Raw genomic sequence first — 15343 nt, 5'->3', positions numbered from 1 at the left:
GTGACCCACAAATAAATGAATCAAAATTGTAGCTGCTAAAATTTATTTATATTTATTTATTTTTTGGAATTGTACTCCCCAACCGGAAACAAAGCCTTTAATATTTTTGCACCGTCCTTTATTTAGAATATAGAAGGGGGGAGGGGGGAATATCAGCAGTCCTTATTTTGAAGAGAGATGGCACTGGCTAGTTGCTAGCCATCCATACAGGGGGTCGGTTGGGGCTTAAAGAAGTTTCTGGACGTTACCCACAGACACAGTCACAATTAATCTGGAAGTGGTGGATTCACATATGTTACGAAAACGTACACCAATTATTAATTTTAAATGGATACTTCAGTTGTTCATAAAAAATGACTTAGAAAATATATAAGAAATGAGCAGCGTTCTTTTCTGCTGTATGCGATAATACAACTCAGAGTTTCATGAAAGATACGCGTCCTTGACCTGATCTTGCACGAGTCCGGTCTTAAATCATTTAAACGTGAAATGTGACGCCCCTGCACTCTTGATTGCAACGCCATCTTGAACTCAATTCAGAAGACTGAAGCTGAACGAATTTGCTACTTGCCATTGAGTGAAGAAACGGTTTGTTCACCAGCAATTTTTATTCGATTCTGACTGACCAAAGAATTGAATTTAATAGCTTAGATAAGACAAGCGCTTAAATTAGAACACACTTGAATAATTGCCAAGATAATTTTCAAGATGGACATTAGTGTCCAAGAGCAAAGAAACTCGGTGGAACATCCTGATTGTTTGTTGAACATATTTCTATTTTCTCTCGATATTCTGAATAATTCTACGCAGGGATGTAGTTATCCACCCCCCTCCCCCACATGTTTACAGAGTCTCCCACCAATTTTAAAACCGAGATGTTCTCAACGCTAACTTTATGGATTGATTAATTCATTCACTCAGTAAAAGAACGCTAAAAACGTTTATAATAATAATTTTTATTTGAAATATTTCTAACAAAACTATTGTAAATTGTATTGGACATCCAAAGTAAAAAAATAGAGACACAGTAAACAGATCTTAAAACAAACACGTTTGTCCACCTTCAAGTATACATAAACACAAAAACATACATTATAAGTAGAAGGCAAAATGACAAATCAACACACATATCTGCTAAAGAATCACAATAAAGATAAACCTTCAGGTAAACTGAGGCACAAACATAACACAAAACAAAATAAACACACACGTTAACAATTATCAGTGTATTTAAATTTTTTTTCATATTAGTGTTTGTATGATATTAAATTTGATTGCTAATATGGAGTACTACTTTTTAGGATAAAAGATGTTTATATAAATGTGGTACATGCATTTTTACTTCATCTTATACTGTACGAAATACTATGCAAAATAATATAATATATAGATGGATACAAAAGTATATATATTGGCACAACAGATTAACAGTACATGTAGAATACACAATAAAATAAATGTTATTGGCACATGATAAGCTGAAATGAGTATTGAAACACATACAATGTAATACGCTGCTTGATGGCAGTCGTTACAACTACGGGACATAAAAGACAACGAAGATGAGGTACTGATGGGGACAAATTATCACAGCATTACAAGGTTTTGTTGAGCACCTGCCAATGGGAAATCACAACTGCATCGAAGTGAAGTGGAGGATGGAGAAATATTGTACTCTCACTATAGGCACACTAATTCGCCAACGTTCTTTTCACTTTAAACCATTTCGCTTCGGTGGTTTGAGACAGCTACAGCGATGGTCGGAAAAAAGAACCTCCTCTCTTTCTTTCTCTCTTTCATCTTCAGAGTGAATTTTCGATGTCAGTATTATCGCGTATCCAATTCAGGTACTGGCTGACTCGAGTGTACACGCCTGGGTAGGTGGGCTCCCCGCATCTGAACCCGAAAGATACAATTCCGATCACGCTCCAGGTGGTGCCACTGTTGCTAATGAGCAGAGGACCGCCAGAATCTCCCTGTGAACAGAAACAAAGTCGTTTAAAATAAAGCAAATGATGCTTCCACATCATCCAGAGGCATTTAATTACTCTTCTGATTTTCTTACCTGGCAAGCATCTCTTCCTCCTTCCACAACCCCCGCACACAGGAAATTGGTTGTGACTCCACGGGGAAGCCTCGCGCTGACCCTCGAATAAGACTCGTTGCAGTCTCTGCGCGAAACCAAAGGCACGGGCACTTCGCGTAAAACGTCACTGCTAGAGCCACCTGTGAACAAATGACCGAACTATTGTTTATATATCTGAATTAAGTGACAGATGAAAAGAAATACTTCATAAACACCCACATCGTATGTCTACAAGATATTTTTAAATATAACTTTTATATTAACTTTTATTTATTTTAATAAATTTAAAATCAGTAAATTTTAAGACAGTGGTTTTAAATAGTTAATAGCATTTTAAGGATATAATTCATCTTTATAGAGTGGTGTGTAACTTAATAAACCTGCGTTGCTTACCAAATGAGGTATCTCCCCATCCTAAGACGAATGCCGTGCGATTAACGTAAAACTCTTCGGCTAACGGAGTGGGTAAGCACACAGGTCGCACGCGGTCTGTGATACGAACTGCTTCGGTCAGCTGGATGAGGGCGATGTCGAAGTAGTTCTCACGAAGACGATAGTTTTCGTGCAGAATGATTCTGCTCAGGGTGTGGACCGATCCCTCATTTTGGGTGTGCATCTCGAGACGAATCGTGTACATGGAAGGATTGCTGCAAGAGAAAGTAAACGTCGTGAGATCAAGTTGGAAATAAAAGCCTGATAAGAATCTATCATGTTTTGAAAACTGGTACAGATGAAAAAAGATAAAATAAAAATCCTCATCGTTTAAATCTAGAACGAGTGTTTGTTTTAAATTAAATAAATTTATGAATAAATTCCATAATGTCCATTTTCCCCAAAGGAATTGGTAGAACTTCTTAACCCATAACAAACTTTTTAAAATCAGTGGGCAACCGATCTCGAGCTTTTAAGTGTCACTGATAGCTTAGCTTAAGGCTGCCAATGATTTTGAAGTCATCGTGGTAAGAGTGCGACAGACTAATACCGCCATCTGGTGTTCCTAAATCCTGACTAGTGCATTATTGTTTGAAATAGTGCGAGTTGTATGGTTAATTTTTTCTGAGTTGCAGGATTAAAAATTCGAGTAAAAAATAAATTATGTAATAATAGTATTCATTAATAAAACCATTTCCTCTCTTACTGTATTGATGAAAATATTTTACAGTTATTAAACAAATTAATAAAGATGATAATTTTCATAAAATAGAAATGTTAATTTTTTATGATAACCTATGCACATTTAGTATCATGTGTGGACATCTTTGACAGCATATTAAATTTTATTTATGCCATTACGTTTTATTATATACCAACATTATTTATTAATGCTTAATAGTAAGTATTAAATTAATAATGAGAATTTAGAAGAATCGACTAATAATTCGAACAGTTTATAAAAACATAAAATTGCATTCTAAAAGGATTGCTATAAACATTATTACAATAGTTAAAATTTCCAATACTAGACGGCACTAAATTAATTATAATTTCTTATCTGCCATGGCAACCAAGCTAATATTATTCCACTTTTATTACTTTTTAATATATATTTTTATTTTGCTACTCCTATTTTCTAAGTGTTTTTTTTTTCAGTTAACTGTACGTCACTATATTTAAAAAGAATTTAAATATGTTATTGAGCTACTTCTTAGTTTTAAAGCGATGTTTTTTTTTTAATTAGCATTGTTAAAGATTAACATTTACAGAAAGTCCAAGTGTAAAAAAGTAAAAATAAACATGTCACAAGTAATCACAGTTGGTTATTATTTTAATTATCGATCAAGTGAATACTTTGTGATGGTTTTCTGTTGCGTATTTAAAGCCCCTTGTCTTGACGCCTCAAATGAATGTAGTTTAAAATTTTAGAGTTTAAAATCCTGTTTTTTTTTTTTTTTTTTTTTATAAATAATGAAAGTGTGTTGCCATGGAAACTTGAAATGGTGCTTAATTCATTAGGCTTAATCGCGGCAAATTTAATCTGTCTGTAAATACGTTGCTAGTGACGAAAATTTCAAGAAAAAAAATGCACATTGGATAAATGCGACCTGGACTCTGTGAGGTACTTACGGGTTTCGTCCCCCAAAACAATGGGCTGCAGTGAGAAGGAATTGGGTGCTGATGAGGGTGGCACCGCACAAAATACGGTTTCGTCTCACGCGGAACAATCCTGCCTGAAATAATAATAATAATAACAAATGAATTTCTTGTAGTTGCAAATGATAATGTTTGAAATGCACTTTTTTGCACTCTTAGACTAAAGATCTACTGCTAATGCTGTTCCCGACTACCTCGCGTGTCATTTCAGGGTAGCACCCCCTAATCACGGTGGAGTGGGGGGTGTTGAATATTTAGAAAAAAGCAAATTTCATCCCATTTAATGCTGAGCGTGATTCGTATTTTATAATTAATATTAACAGGAACTTTATGAAAAAATATTCAAAAATCACGAAGGGGAAAATTAACGGATTCAGGCTTTTAATTGGATATTGTCAAAGGCTTATCATTTATTTATTTCAGTTTCCTCATTTCAGGATTTCGACACCGTTAATGAGGAAACAGTCACGTGCTGATGACATCCCTTTAAGTGCTGCGTAGAAATGAATTATTATTTTTTTTAAACTTACCATCCAGGGCCACGAATAAGGTTGTGACTCTTGGCCTCCGACAGTCAAAGGTCCAATGGCATTCACTGAAAACAAACAAGGAAAAAATAAATTGGTGAAGATTACGGGAAGATGTAATGCGTCAGTTGGTTTAGCAACGAGAAAATAAAGATATTGAACAGACCACGACTTATAGAGAATGTAACTCTCTTTCTCTATTAATTATTATTAATTATTATATATGCTAATTATTAATTAATTAATTATTGTGTTAATTATATTATTTTAATTAATTATCTTTATTAATTATTATGAATAATTCTGGCTACTATTTATAGCAATAACAGTCACACATCGTTTATTTGTTCTTAATGTTTCGAAGAGCTATGAATTTCCTCGAAATCTGTCACTAAATTCAAAGATGTATTTATGCTGAACTTACGACACATTTCACAGATTTAGGAAAGTTATTCTGTTTATATCGGTAAAAAGGCAGCTAAAAGTTGATGAACTCACCTCTGGGTAGGGATGGTGGAGGACGAATACCACATCCTGAAAAGAAAAAAAAAATGCAGTCATTAAGCGATCCTGTTCAGGTGGCTGGTCAATTGCAAGTATCATTGGATCGGATACCTGAATGGCTTCGAATCATTTCCGATTCAAATTCAGTTTGCGCCTAAATCAGAAAATCAAATCTAAACCAGCATAAGTTTTATGGAAACAAACATCGTTTTTTTTAACTTAGATTTTTTCTAATTTCGCGGTGTCCACAACATTATCAGACACAAAAAGAGAGAAAGAATGTTGCATTAATGTTGTTTAATTCTGAAAATGAGACTAATTATTGCTTGATGCAAACTGAAAGAATTAATTTGTTCGCATTTCATTTGAGGCCAATCTGGAATGAATCAGAAAGTCAACAGCAGCCGTTAAAGAAAATTTCAAAAACTCACCTCTGTCGCCCAAGCCTGGTAGCTCGGTTCCCCGTCCTGACACTTCGCTTCTCGAGCCCGATACTTCGGTTCCCGAGCCTGACGCTTCACTTCTCCACCCTGACTCTTCGGTTCCCAAACTCGACACCTCAATTCCTGTTGGTCTCGCAGCCCTGTTCTTCGTGTCTGGTGGGCAGCACACAAAAGGGACGTCCTGCTTCCACGTGCAAGTCGAATCTTTGAGGGGATCGCTGAGGGTTCTGCAAAATCTTGCGGCTACCACAACTCCCGGATCGCCTTGTGACGTTATGCATGGCCCTTCCGAAGCTCCGTTAATGTGCTTGTGCCTCGGAGCGACATCTGGAAGAGATTTTGTAACAATTTTAATATTTTTCAAAAAAATGAATACATAAACAGTTTTAAATTATTTATATAACTGTTTTTATTAATTGATAAGGAGCGAAAGAGAAATGCTATCCTCAAAGAGAAACAGACAGTGGTGTTGAGTGACCTTTGCTTTATGCGAAAGATGTTTGTATGAAGAGCCGTAAAGTTATGGCAAAAAGTCATGACTTCTTCGTCGTTGGAATTTAATTCACGTACCGACAGCGAATTATATGATGTCGTCTTTTAGAGTTTCCTGGTATTTCTATTGTGCAATGTTAACTGGAACTTCTCCGGCAAGTAAACAAGGGCTTCCCAACCTGCTCGTCTTCCGCAGAGGAAAAATAGACTTGATTACGTCTTTTGGAGTCAATTAGCAGCGAAGCGAGTTTTTTCATGTTATTGTAATATTCAGGGACATTTCTGTATTTTTCAGAAATTATACTTCGCTTCGTTGAGGGAAAATAATTCTGAGATCGCTTTCTAATAGAGTCAGTCATGCGAACTAATCATTTCCATTATTGTGTTGTCTAAATGCGCCCGCTTCTTTTTTGTAAGAGAGGAAAAAATACATAAATATACACGTTTGTTATATACTGAAACCTGTGGAGCATTCTTGACTAAAATTACACACGTAACCACAGTAGTAAGATTTTTTGTAAGTAAATATTTCATCCTGAGTATCTTGGTAAATCCTCAGTACAGTAATTCAAACAATACGAGGAATAACATACAGTTAGGGCGCATGATTACAATGGAATCCCAATATGCGTTCAGGAGCGTGTTATAGAATTAAATTAAAATATATATGAAAAAAAAAAAAGATTAGATTAAAATGAGATAGCATATAAAATTATTTTAACAATTTTGTATGACAATTTCCCATATTTAGCAATAGCAAGAACATCAATGCGGTTTAGATTTGGTCTGTGAAGTAGGGCTTCAGCACTTTCTTCATGTAGAAGTTCATGTTTATATGAAGATCTATGGAGAAGTTTGGTCTTCTTCCAATGGACTCTATGGTTTGGGGCTTCAACTCCGTGTTGTGCGAGGCCAGATTTCTGCGGTTGATGTTCGGAAATGCGTTTATGAAGATCTACCTGTCTGCCCATAACAGACAATTTACAGGAGCATGGAACCTCGCACACGCCAGGTAGCATCAGAGGTGAGAGGTTGTGTTTAGGAGAAGGTAACCAAATCTACAATTGGTTACCTTCTCTATCTACTATGGACAGACAGGCAGATCTGTTAATAAACGCATTTCGGAACATCAAGAACTTATCTATCTTATCAAACTGCTGAAATCTGACCTCACACAAGATGGAATTGAAAACCCAAACCATAGGATCCATTGGAAGAAGACTGAACTTCTACATAGATCTTCATATAAACATGAACGTCTGTATGAAGAAAGTGCTGAAGTCCTACTACAAAGACCAAATTTAAACCGCAATGACGTTCTTGCTATTCCTAAAGTATGGGAAATTGTCATACAAAATTGTGTAAAATAATTTTTATATATGTTATCTTATTTTAATTTAATTCCTTTTTTTCAGATATATTTTAATTTAATTCCCTAACACGCTACTGATCGCATAGAGGTATTCCATTGTAAGCATGCACCCTAATACTGTGGTTTGGAATGGGAGACTCAGCCGTCCATATCGGCATATTAGTCTAAAGACTAATATACTATATCTGTATATTATTAGTCTTCAGTTTAAAGATAAGTTGCTTTGGAAATAAAACCTCGTTTTGGTTAAACAACATAAAATAGGCCACATCTTACCTCTCCATCGTGGTTTGTATCCCAAACAGCACGTGCAAAGGAACACCTCCAAGATGAGAACGATCGCAGTCTTGTATAGTCCTGACATGTTTGTACCTAAAAACGAAAAAAGAAACGGAGTTGGTTCCCACGGCATTTGGAAAGGGGTTATCAATGAATAAAGCTATGCGAATAAATGCATTTGCACCATTAATCTGAAAATGGCCAATTACAAAGAATAGATTCAGATAACTATTTTCGCTTTAAAGAGACCGTTTAATTCTAAGGCTATGAGACGAAAGCAGAACTTACATTGGATCTACGCGAAAGTAAAGAAATCATCCGCTTCAGACGTGTGGCAGAATTTATAGTTTAAAATGCTGAAGGGGTCGGTAGACTGCTTACCCCTGGGTTATACCTGCCTTGAGGCATCTGATTGCAAGCGGGAAAATTTCTACTTCCTTGCGGTGTAAAAATGGTTGCGAGAAAAGGGAAAAAATTCGAATTCCAGGAAAATGAGAAACAGAAGAGAAATTCTAAGAAGTGAGCCCTAACTGGACAGGCGACGTTAACTTCTTATGTAATTCTGTTAAGTCTTAACAATAAAATAAACATGGTTGGTCTGGAAGCACTATTTAATGTTAATGCACCAGAATGAGAGGGATGTTTGGCAACGTCTTAATGCAGAAGTTGTGATTGTCCCTTTAGCATACATTGGAATATGTTTCTGATTTCAAACGTAAAAATCAGGACTGATTCCGGATTAAGAGAATCTCAGGTGCGAGAAGGTCTGCGAGCAATTCAAAAGAAATTTCGGCACTGCTTTGGGAGTGGTATCTTTTCAGGATCATAAAGTTTCAATTTTTCAAGCTGCATTTCATTTCAATATACGTTCTCTTTATCATTGGCATCCACTTCTTAGAAATGAGCGTCTTGAAAAAGTGGAATTTAATGAGCCAACACGACCGTGCTTATTTGAGTCTCGAAGTTTGATGTTTGGTTTGTGGGGAAAAGAAATGTTGATCGAATGAGGAGGTCCTGTTCTTATCCCACCCATGATATTAACATGTGTGACAATTTCATAACGCTTTACTGGTCGTGTGAGAAAGGAGTCAGTTGTCAATAAATATCGAAAACAAATTAAACAGGAGTTCATCTTAACCTTGAGATATCCGGAGGAGACGAATTGCGATTCTAAATATCGGATTAAAGTTATAATTTGAATGCTGAGTAATTCACCTGCTCTTTTCATTGAAGATTTACAAACAGAATTTTCAACAAGAGTTGTGGATTTTCATAAAACTAGCATCGAAATGCGATTATTTTTGCGCCCATTTAATGTCGACATTGATGACTTACCAAACCGACCATAGACGAAAGTTTTGGAATTGCAACACAATGAAACATTAAAGAACGCATTTTCGTTAGAAAATATCCAAACATTTTATCGATGCTTACAAAACAATTTGAAGGACTAATCATTTTCGCAAAGAAGATGATAGTCGCATTTGGACGCACATACATTTGCGAACAAGCATTTTCATGAGTTTTGGAAAAAAAAGAAATTTACTTCTCGACTGACTGATGAATATTCGATTTGAATTTTCACCTTGGGTTATCAGATGGGTCTAGATAATTTGGCTAAGGGAAAATAATCAAAAAATCACATTAAACAGACAGACACACATATTGTGATGCATAAACTCTATTACTTTGTTTTTACATTATAATAAGTTTTCATTGAGTTTCATTTTCATTGTTTCATATCTCGTACTTTAAATATTTCTGTGTGTTTTAAGATTGATATAATAAAAGTAAATAATTTAAGTATTTTTTTCACTCACTATTTTCTCTTAATTAAACGCTTGCGGCCCGATTCTTAAAATCAAAAGTTGAATGTGGCCCACGAGTCTCAAAAGGTTGCCGACCGACCCCTGGTTTATGGGTCTTATCGAATAAAGAAAAGAAAACAAAAACGAAGGAAAAAATCTAAATAAAGAGCAGGAGGTGTGTTTTGTGTGCATTTGCATTTTTATTTCATTTTAAATCTTGCAGGTTAAGAAAGGTTGAGTTGAAGTTTAAGAAAATTAACAAATCAATTTCGAAAGAAGACGTTCAGAGATTTCATCTCATAATCGAAACTCAGTTGTTTGGTGTATTTCACGTGATTGTAACGGGGGGCATTCTTCTTACATAATGCATGCGGAAAGGCATTTGTAACATTGATAAACGAAAACATCACCTGTCTCTTTCTTTCCTTCCTGTTTCGTTCTCTGTGCCAGCGACCAGAAAAACAACAACATCACTCAGCCCACGAGACAATGAATGAGTCGAATTCTCTTTAAAACAATGTTGAGCCAACGATGGAAACTTTCGATGAGTCACAAGCGCACGAGAAGAAGCGTAAACAGACCTCGTTGCATAAGTTCAGATCATGCGGACACCTGCAGCAATTTCCCTCATTATACGCGTACACCCCTGTATGTTTATTTACACAACTTCTCACTAGCCGCAGACTTAATTCAGAATACGATTCGCTTCAGATCTGAACTTATTACGATGTTCTGGCCTAACTCGATAGGAATTTAAACCATTGCGATCAATCTTCGATATTCAAACACCCTGATAATGAACTAAAACACCCTTGTGCAATCAAGAAAAGCTGTCTACCGCAGGTTTTCCTGGTTTAACATAGAAGTATTTGCTAGGTGCGTTTATGCATAGACTGCACCACACCACGCATAATTTTGCAAGCAGATCCAACGAATAGGCTGATTCGTTGGATCTGCTTGCTGATTAATCCTTATTTCGCAGTTTTCGATCTCTGTAAACTGCGCTTGTTCTTCTTGCTGGTTAGCTATTTTGGGAGACGAGAAACCAGAGTTTCTAGAAGAAAAAGAAATCTTGAGACCTACGTATGCGACCGACTTCATCTTAACATGCAAACCGTGATAAAGACCATTTGAATCCTAGATGGGATTCGAACTCAGGTCTTAACAATCAGAGGGCATCGTCGAAAGGGCGGATTGAGCTACAAAGCTGTCATTGCCGTGCAACTTAAAAGGAATACGAGTTTTTCTTTGGCATTTCTTATGTGTGGAATACTCCTGCGATTGGAATTCAAAACGGTTCTCAACCAATATTTCTTCATGCACAGAAAATGGAGTAATTTTGAAATTACAAGAAATTTAAATTACTTTCCCCCAAGTTTTATGAATTATACATTTTTTAACTCTCTACCGGCCGAGGTGGATGAAATAGTGAGAACAACTTGCACTTCTTATCCATGGTATTCAATAGGTGTTACAGAATCGTATCTAGATTTATCTGGACGTATATATACATTCTGGCCGGTTGGGGTGTCAGGCAAGCCAACCAGGAGAGCACATATTGTATACAGACAAATGAACCCTTAGAATACGGCTAACCCCCTCCCTCATCCTAGAATCGTGGTTATGAAATCCAAGGATGCTTGCAAGGTCGTGGGCGCTTAAGGGCCTGTTAGCATCGGCAGATTCATTGTAATCAATGATGATGATGATGATGATGATGACTATCTCTGTTACCAGTTATGCTTCATCAGAACTATCCTTATCAAAGCGGAAAAGGTGTGCTTACACCTTTGAAAATGTATGGTTAACGTATCCGCACTCCAATCATCAACCCGATGGTTCAAATCCAGCCTCGGGCCTGGATATAATTATATATAAGCCTTAGCCTCTCGAGATCCTAACGCGCTATTCATTTTATTAAACCCATTTTGTGAGTGGGAGTCACATGGGAAAAATAACTTCTTTGCACAAGAAGTGACTAATAGAAAGAATGGCTAATAAACGAGGTGTGTGTTCGTCAGATTCATTGTAATCCAGGTTGTTTATCATAATGCTGCATGTCTGTGTAGGTAAAGCAGAAATATTTGAAAACTTCCTCCAATTGACGGCTTCAAGCTACACACCGTTTGTATTATTCATTGTCCTAACTTAACATTGGAGAAGTATTCCCACTTATGAAAACAAATAAATTCCCCCTTAAACATAACGACGGACAGATAAATGGACCTTGTCATAGAGGAAAACAAACTTCGACACAAACATCACAGAACCGTTAAACCTTTTTTTTATTAAATACATTTGTGCAGCATTTTGGTTTGATCATTTAAGGAACAGTCACTGAACAAACTGGCAAAAGAATCATCGCCAACATATCTCTTCGAGTACTGCCATTATCGTGGTCAGAGCAACCACTAAGTGACTGAGTAGCCTCCACTTTTTCTGATTTGTTTATCGACGTACAAATAAACGAGAAAATCTTGAAATACTCAGGCAATGTCCACCAGGAAGGTTGGTGCTTTGGAATCTTTTTTTTTTAATTCATTTATTTTAAAATATTTTTGTGCATCTTCATTTATATTTTACGTCACGTGGAAACCTCGCTGTAGAAGATCAAACACGGAACTTTTATCGAAGCCAGTTGAGGTCACCAATAAGCAGAGAATTGGAGGATGAAATTCATCTCAAATCCAAAGACAATCCCCAAATCTACGTCCTGATGCCACAAACAAAATTTATGTCTTAGAAATTATTAACGAAGATGGAATCGGCTTCAAAAGTTACAGCAGTGAATCGCTCCCTCTGAATACTTCAGCTTTTTCTGTGAAAGTGATCACCGAAAGATCTTTTAACGAGCCATTTCTTGATTATCGCACCGCTATGGAACACACTCTCTTCGTTCAAAAAGAACGGTTTCGCATTGGCTGCTCACTTTTGAAGATGTTCTTTATGGTGTATCGGTTTCGAAACGGCAATTGAAATTTATTTAATATCGAATAAATGCAGCGTCGAAATTGGAGAAGAACGACTTGTGGTGGAGTCCGAGGTACAATTTACTAGTTTTAGTGCCTGAGCGCATTGCTTCTTATCCCCTCTGGAAGAAACCAACTTGAATGCTTTAATGAGCAGCTGTCAGTCGAAGCATAATCCCAATCGAATCTCCTCGCTGTTCTAACAACTGCCCTTAAAGTGAGGGCGTTTTGGGGATGGTATATACTTTCCTTTGTATTCAGCAAATTAACACAAGATTAAAGTTGAATAAAACATGAAGCATCCACTTTCATTTTGTTCGGTGGAGTCCCTTTATGAACGCACAAATACCGAAAGGATAAAAAGCCAAATTCCACTCACCTTTCTCTTCACGATGGCACGCGAATCGAATGGAGAACGAACATCAATCACAAAACTGTAAACTTCGCGCGGCTGTAATCGTGACGAGGAAGTGATTGCAGATGTGCACTCGAGAGTCACCGAGGTGCAGCGCAGCAAGGCTCAGCGGAGGAGCAGCTCGCTGTGTCGGGATTCCGATCGTCTCTGGGATACTTCGGCGAAGGTTCGGGGAAAAAAAAACAAACGTTGCTTACCTGAACCGAGGTGACAGCCTTGATCCCGCGACACGTGCAACAGCCAAGTAATGATCATTTATCAGACGTGAGCAAGCTTTTAAAACAGCGTTTGTCACGTGTCGGAGTTGCAGTCCTCGCTGGATGAGACGCGCGTCTGTCACTTCGCGCGAATTCCTCTTTCCCTTCCAGGCACATCTCGGTGACGATGCCGCTCCGGAAAACCCGAGCGAAGGTCGACGTGAATCACACCTGCCACTGGCGCTATTTTCAGGCACTGCTGGGAAATCCGGACAGCGAAAGATCCACTTTAGGCGTTGACATTATTTCTGTTGTCACGGGGGTCATGGGTTGACCTATGACATTACCTTTTCAATGTCAACGTGTTTGCAGCAGTTTCGTTTTCCCCTACACGCAAACGATTGTCAACACGCAGCCGCATCAGTCCCGAAAGAAAACGAAAAGACATTTCCTTTCTTTTATAATTTTTTGGAAATGGTGAGAAGTTGTTTCGAAAACCCACACATTTCTGGGTACGAATATCCCTGAGGGAGCTTCGGAATGTTTTTCCTCATCAGAGTTCATCAATGACTTAACCAAATAGCCATCTTTTTCTCTCTCGAGACATTTAATGTAACGGCATAATAGTTTATGTCAATTCTTTATTTCTTGATGTGTTTAGCTTCTTATTGTTTTGGAGGTTCATCCAACGAATAACTTCAAAGGTACAAAGCGACTTCTGAAAATTACGAATCCCCTCTGTTTAACATTTTACATCTACATTTACCTCATGAGAAACGATTACCTTTTCCTGAAAGACATCGCGTGAGCTGTATTACTGCAGTTCGTTTTTCACAAACTGCATCTCTCTTTTTAAGAAGAGTGATTTTCTTTTACTGACATCATTTCATTTGATCTCCTTAACAAGTTGACGCTTATTAATAGCCTGTCACTGGTGTAAACATGCTTTCTTGTAAAACTAATAAATCTTATAATAAGAAAGTGGTCAATTCTATCCGTATATTATATTTTATGTTCCAAGGCCGGTTTGTGTTTTTCTGAAGAAGAATCCTAGTTCTTACCTTGAGTTAAAAAGTCTTTATAGACGTTCGCGGCCTCCAGACATGATAACAGCTGCATAGCGAGCAGCTTTGGAGGTTCACACATGTTGTTGGAGCCTTCGTGGTTCAGTCGGTATAGACGAAGCGCTTTGGTCAGAAAGATCTGGACTCGATTCCCGTATCAAGTAATCTTTATCAGGTCTTTTCGATTGACGGTAAGTTGGCTGGTCTCATATGAACTGAAGGTTTGTTCTTCCAGGAAACTTGACTTGTTCATCGCTCAGCACAGGCAAACCGCCCGTGGCCACACCTATCGACAGACGAAGAAAAGATTGCTGATTGCATGCACCGGCCGCCAGTTAGGAAGTCGAAGGACTTTTAACTCCACTTAACTTTTGACCAATACCTCATCTTCGATTCAAATACCAATACAGGTGTTCCGGATAAAGAGCCACTGCAGCTCAGTCAGTATAGACGAAACCCTTTGGTCGGAAAATCCTGGTTCGATTCCTGTCAGTTGCGTGGGGAAACTTTTATCTGGTCTCTTTCGACACAAGGTGAGTTAGTCCCCCATGAATACACATGGTTACAGTCACAAATACGTCCCAGCTGTATGCCGGTCCCAAACTCGCATAAAATTGGGGGGTTGGGGAAGCAATTGTGAACTACTTGTAAAAATATCACCAGGAATATTTTGTGGGCAATGACTACAAAGTCACCTACGTTCGAAAACGACTGAAAGGGAAAACCAGAAGAAGTTGCGTGGCCTTATGACATTTTTTATGTTGAGTAATTCTTCTCTAGTTTCCAGTGGTTTTTTTTTCAGTAGCTGCCCTTTATGCTTTGGTGAAGAAAAACCCAGTTCTTTACACACTAATAACCAACCTGATTAAACCTGATTTACCCATTTACCCAACACTGATTTACCAATCAGTGTGTGTCTTCGGACACACACACACACACACACACACACACACACTACGATTTTGAATTATAATAATTCAACTGAATTATGAATTATACTCTCTGGTCGCCAGTAATTGAGGTAATCGAATATGATTCGTGGTAGAGTGTTTGTGTTGCATCATGGCTCCACTTCGCATGTGATCTAAAACGTGAG

At 37.5% G+C, this 15343-nt stretch overlaps 1 protein-coding gene across 1 annotated transcript; it reads right to left on the bottom strand.

Moving 5' to 3' along the window:
• Positions 1-1753: 1753 nt before the first annotated feature.
• On the bottom strand, positions 1754-13359 carry LOC150098308 (clotting factor G beta subunit-like). Its single transcript, XM_090405134.1, has 9 exons — positions 13184-13359; positions 7792-7887; positions 5640-5978; positions 5203-5238; positions 4708-4772; positions 4151-4254; positions 2480-2733; positions 2066-2226; positions 1754-1976 (listed from the first exon to the last, which is right to left on the bottom strand). Exons 1-9 carry the CDS (start codon positions 13239-13241, stop codon positions 1803-1805), a joined length of 1287 nt encoding a protein of 428 aa, XP_090261260.1. The 5' UTR covers positions 13242-13359; the 3' UTR covers positions 1754-1802.
• Between the last annotated feature and the right edge of the window lie 1984 nt (positions 13360-15343).

This window comes from Typopeltis vanoorti, chromosome 15, assembly GCF_054136105.1.
Source record: "Typopeltis vanoorti isolate ZY-2024b chromosome 15, IOZ_Tvanoo_1.0, whole genome shotgun sequence".
In the NCBI taxonomy this organism is placed as follows: domain Eukaryota; kingdom Metazoa; phylum Arthropoda; class Arachnida; order Uropygi; family Thelyphonidae; genus Typopeltis; species Typopeltis vanoorti.
This window is presented reverse-complemented; position numbering and strand designations above follow the sequence as displayed.

What these genes read in the sequence shown, in the direction of transcription:
- LOC150098308 (XM_090405134.1), bottom strand. Translation starts at nt 13,241, where the DNA reads ATGATCATTACTTGGCTGTTGCACGTGTCGCGGGATCAAGGCTGTCAC. An exon ending in ATACAAACCACGATGGAGAG is followed by an intron (nt 5,979 to 7,791) that starts GTAAGATGTGGC and finishes AATCTCTTCCAG; the next exon opens with ATGTCGCTCCGAGGCACAAG. An exon ending in ATGGGGAGATACCTCATTTG is followed by an intron (nt 2,227 to 2,479) that starts GTAAGCAACGCA and finishes ATTTGTTCACAG; the next exon opens with GTGGCTCTAGCAGTGACGTT.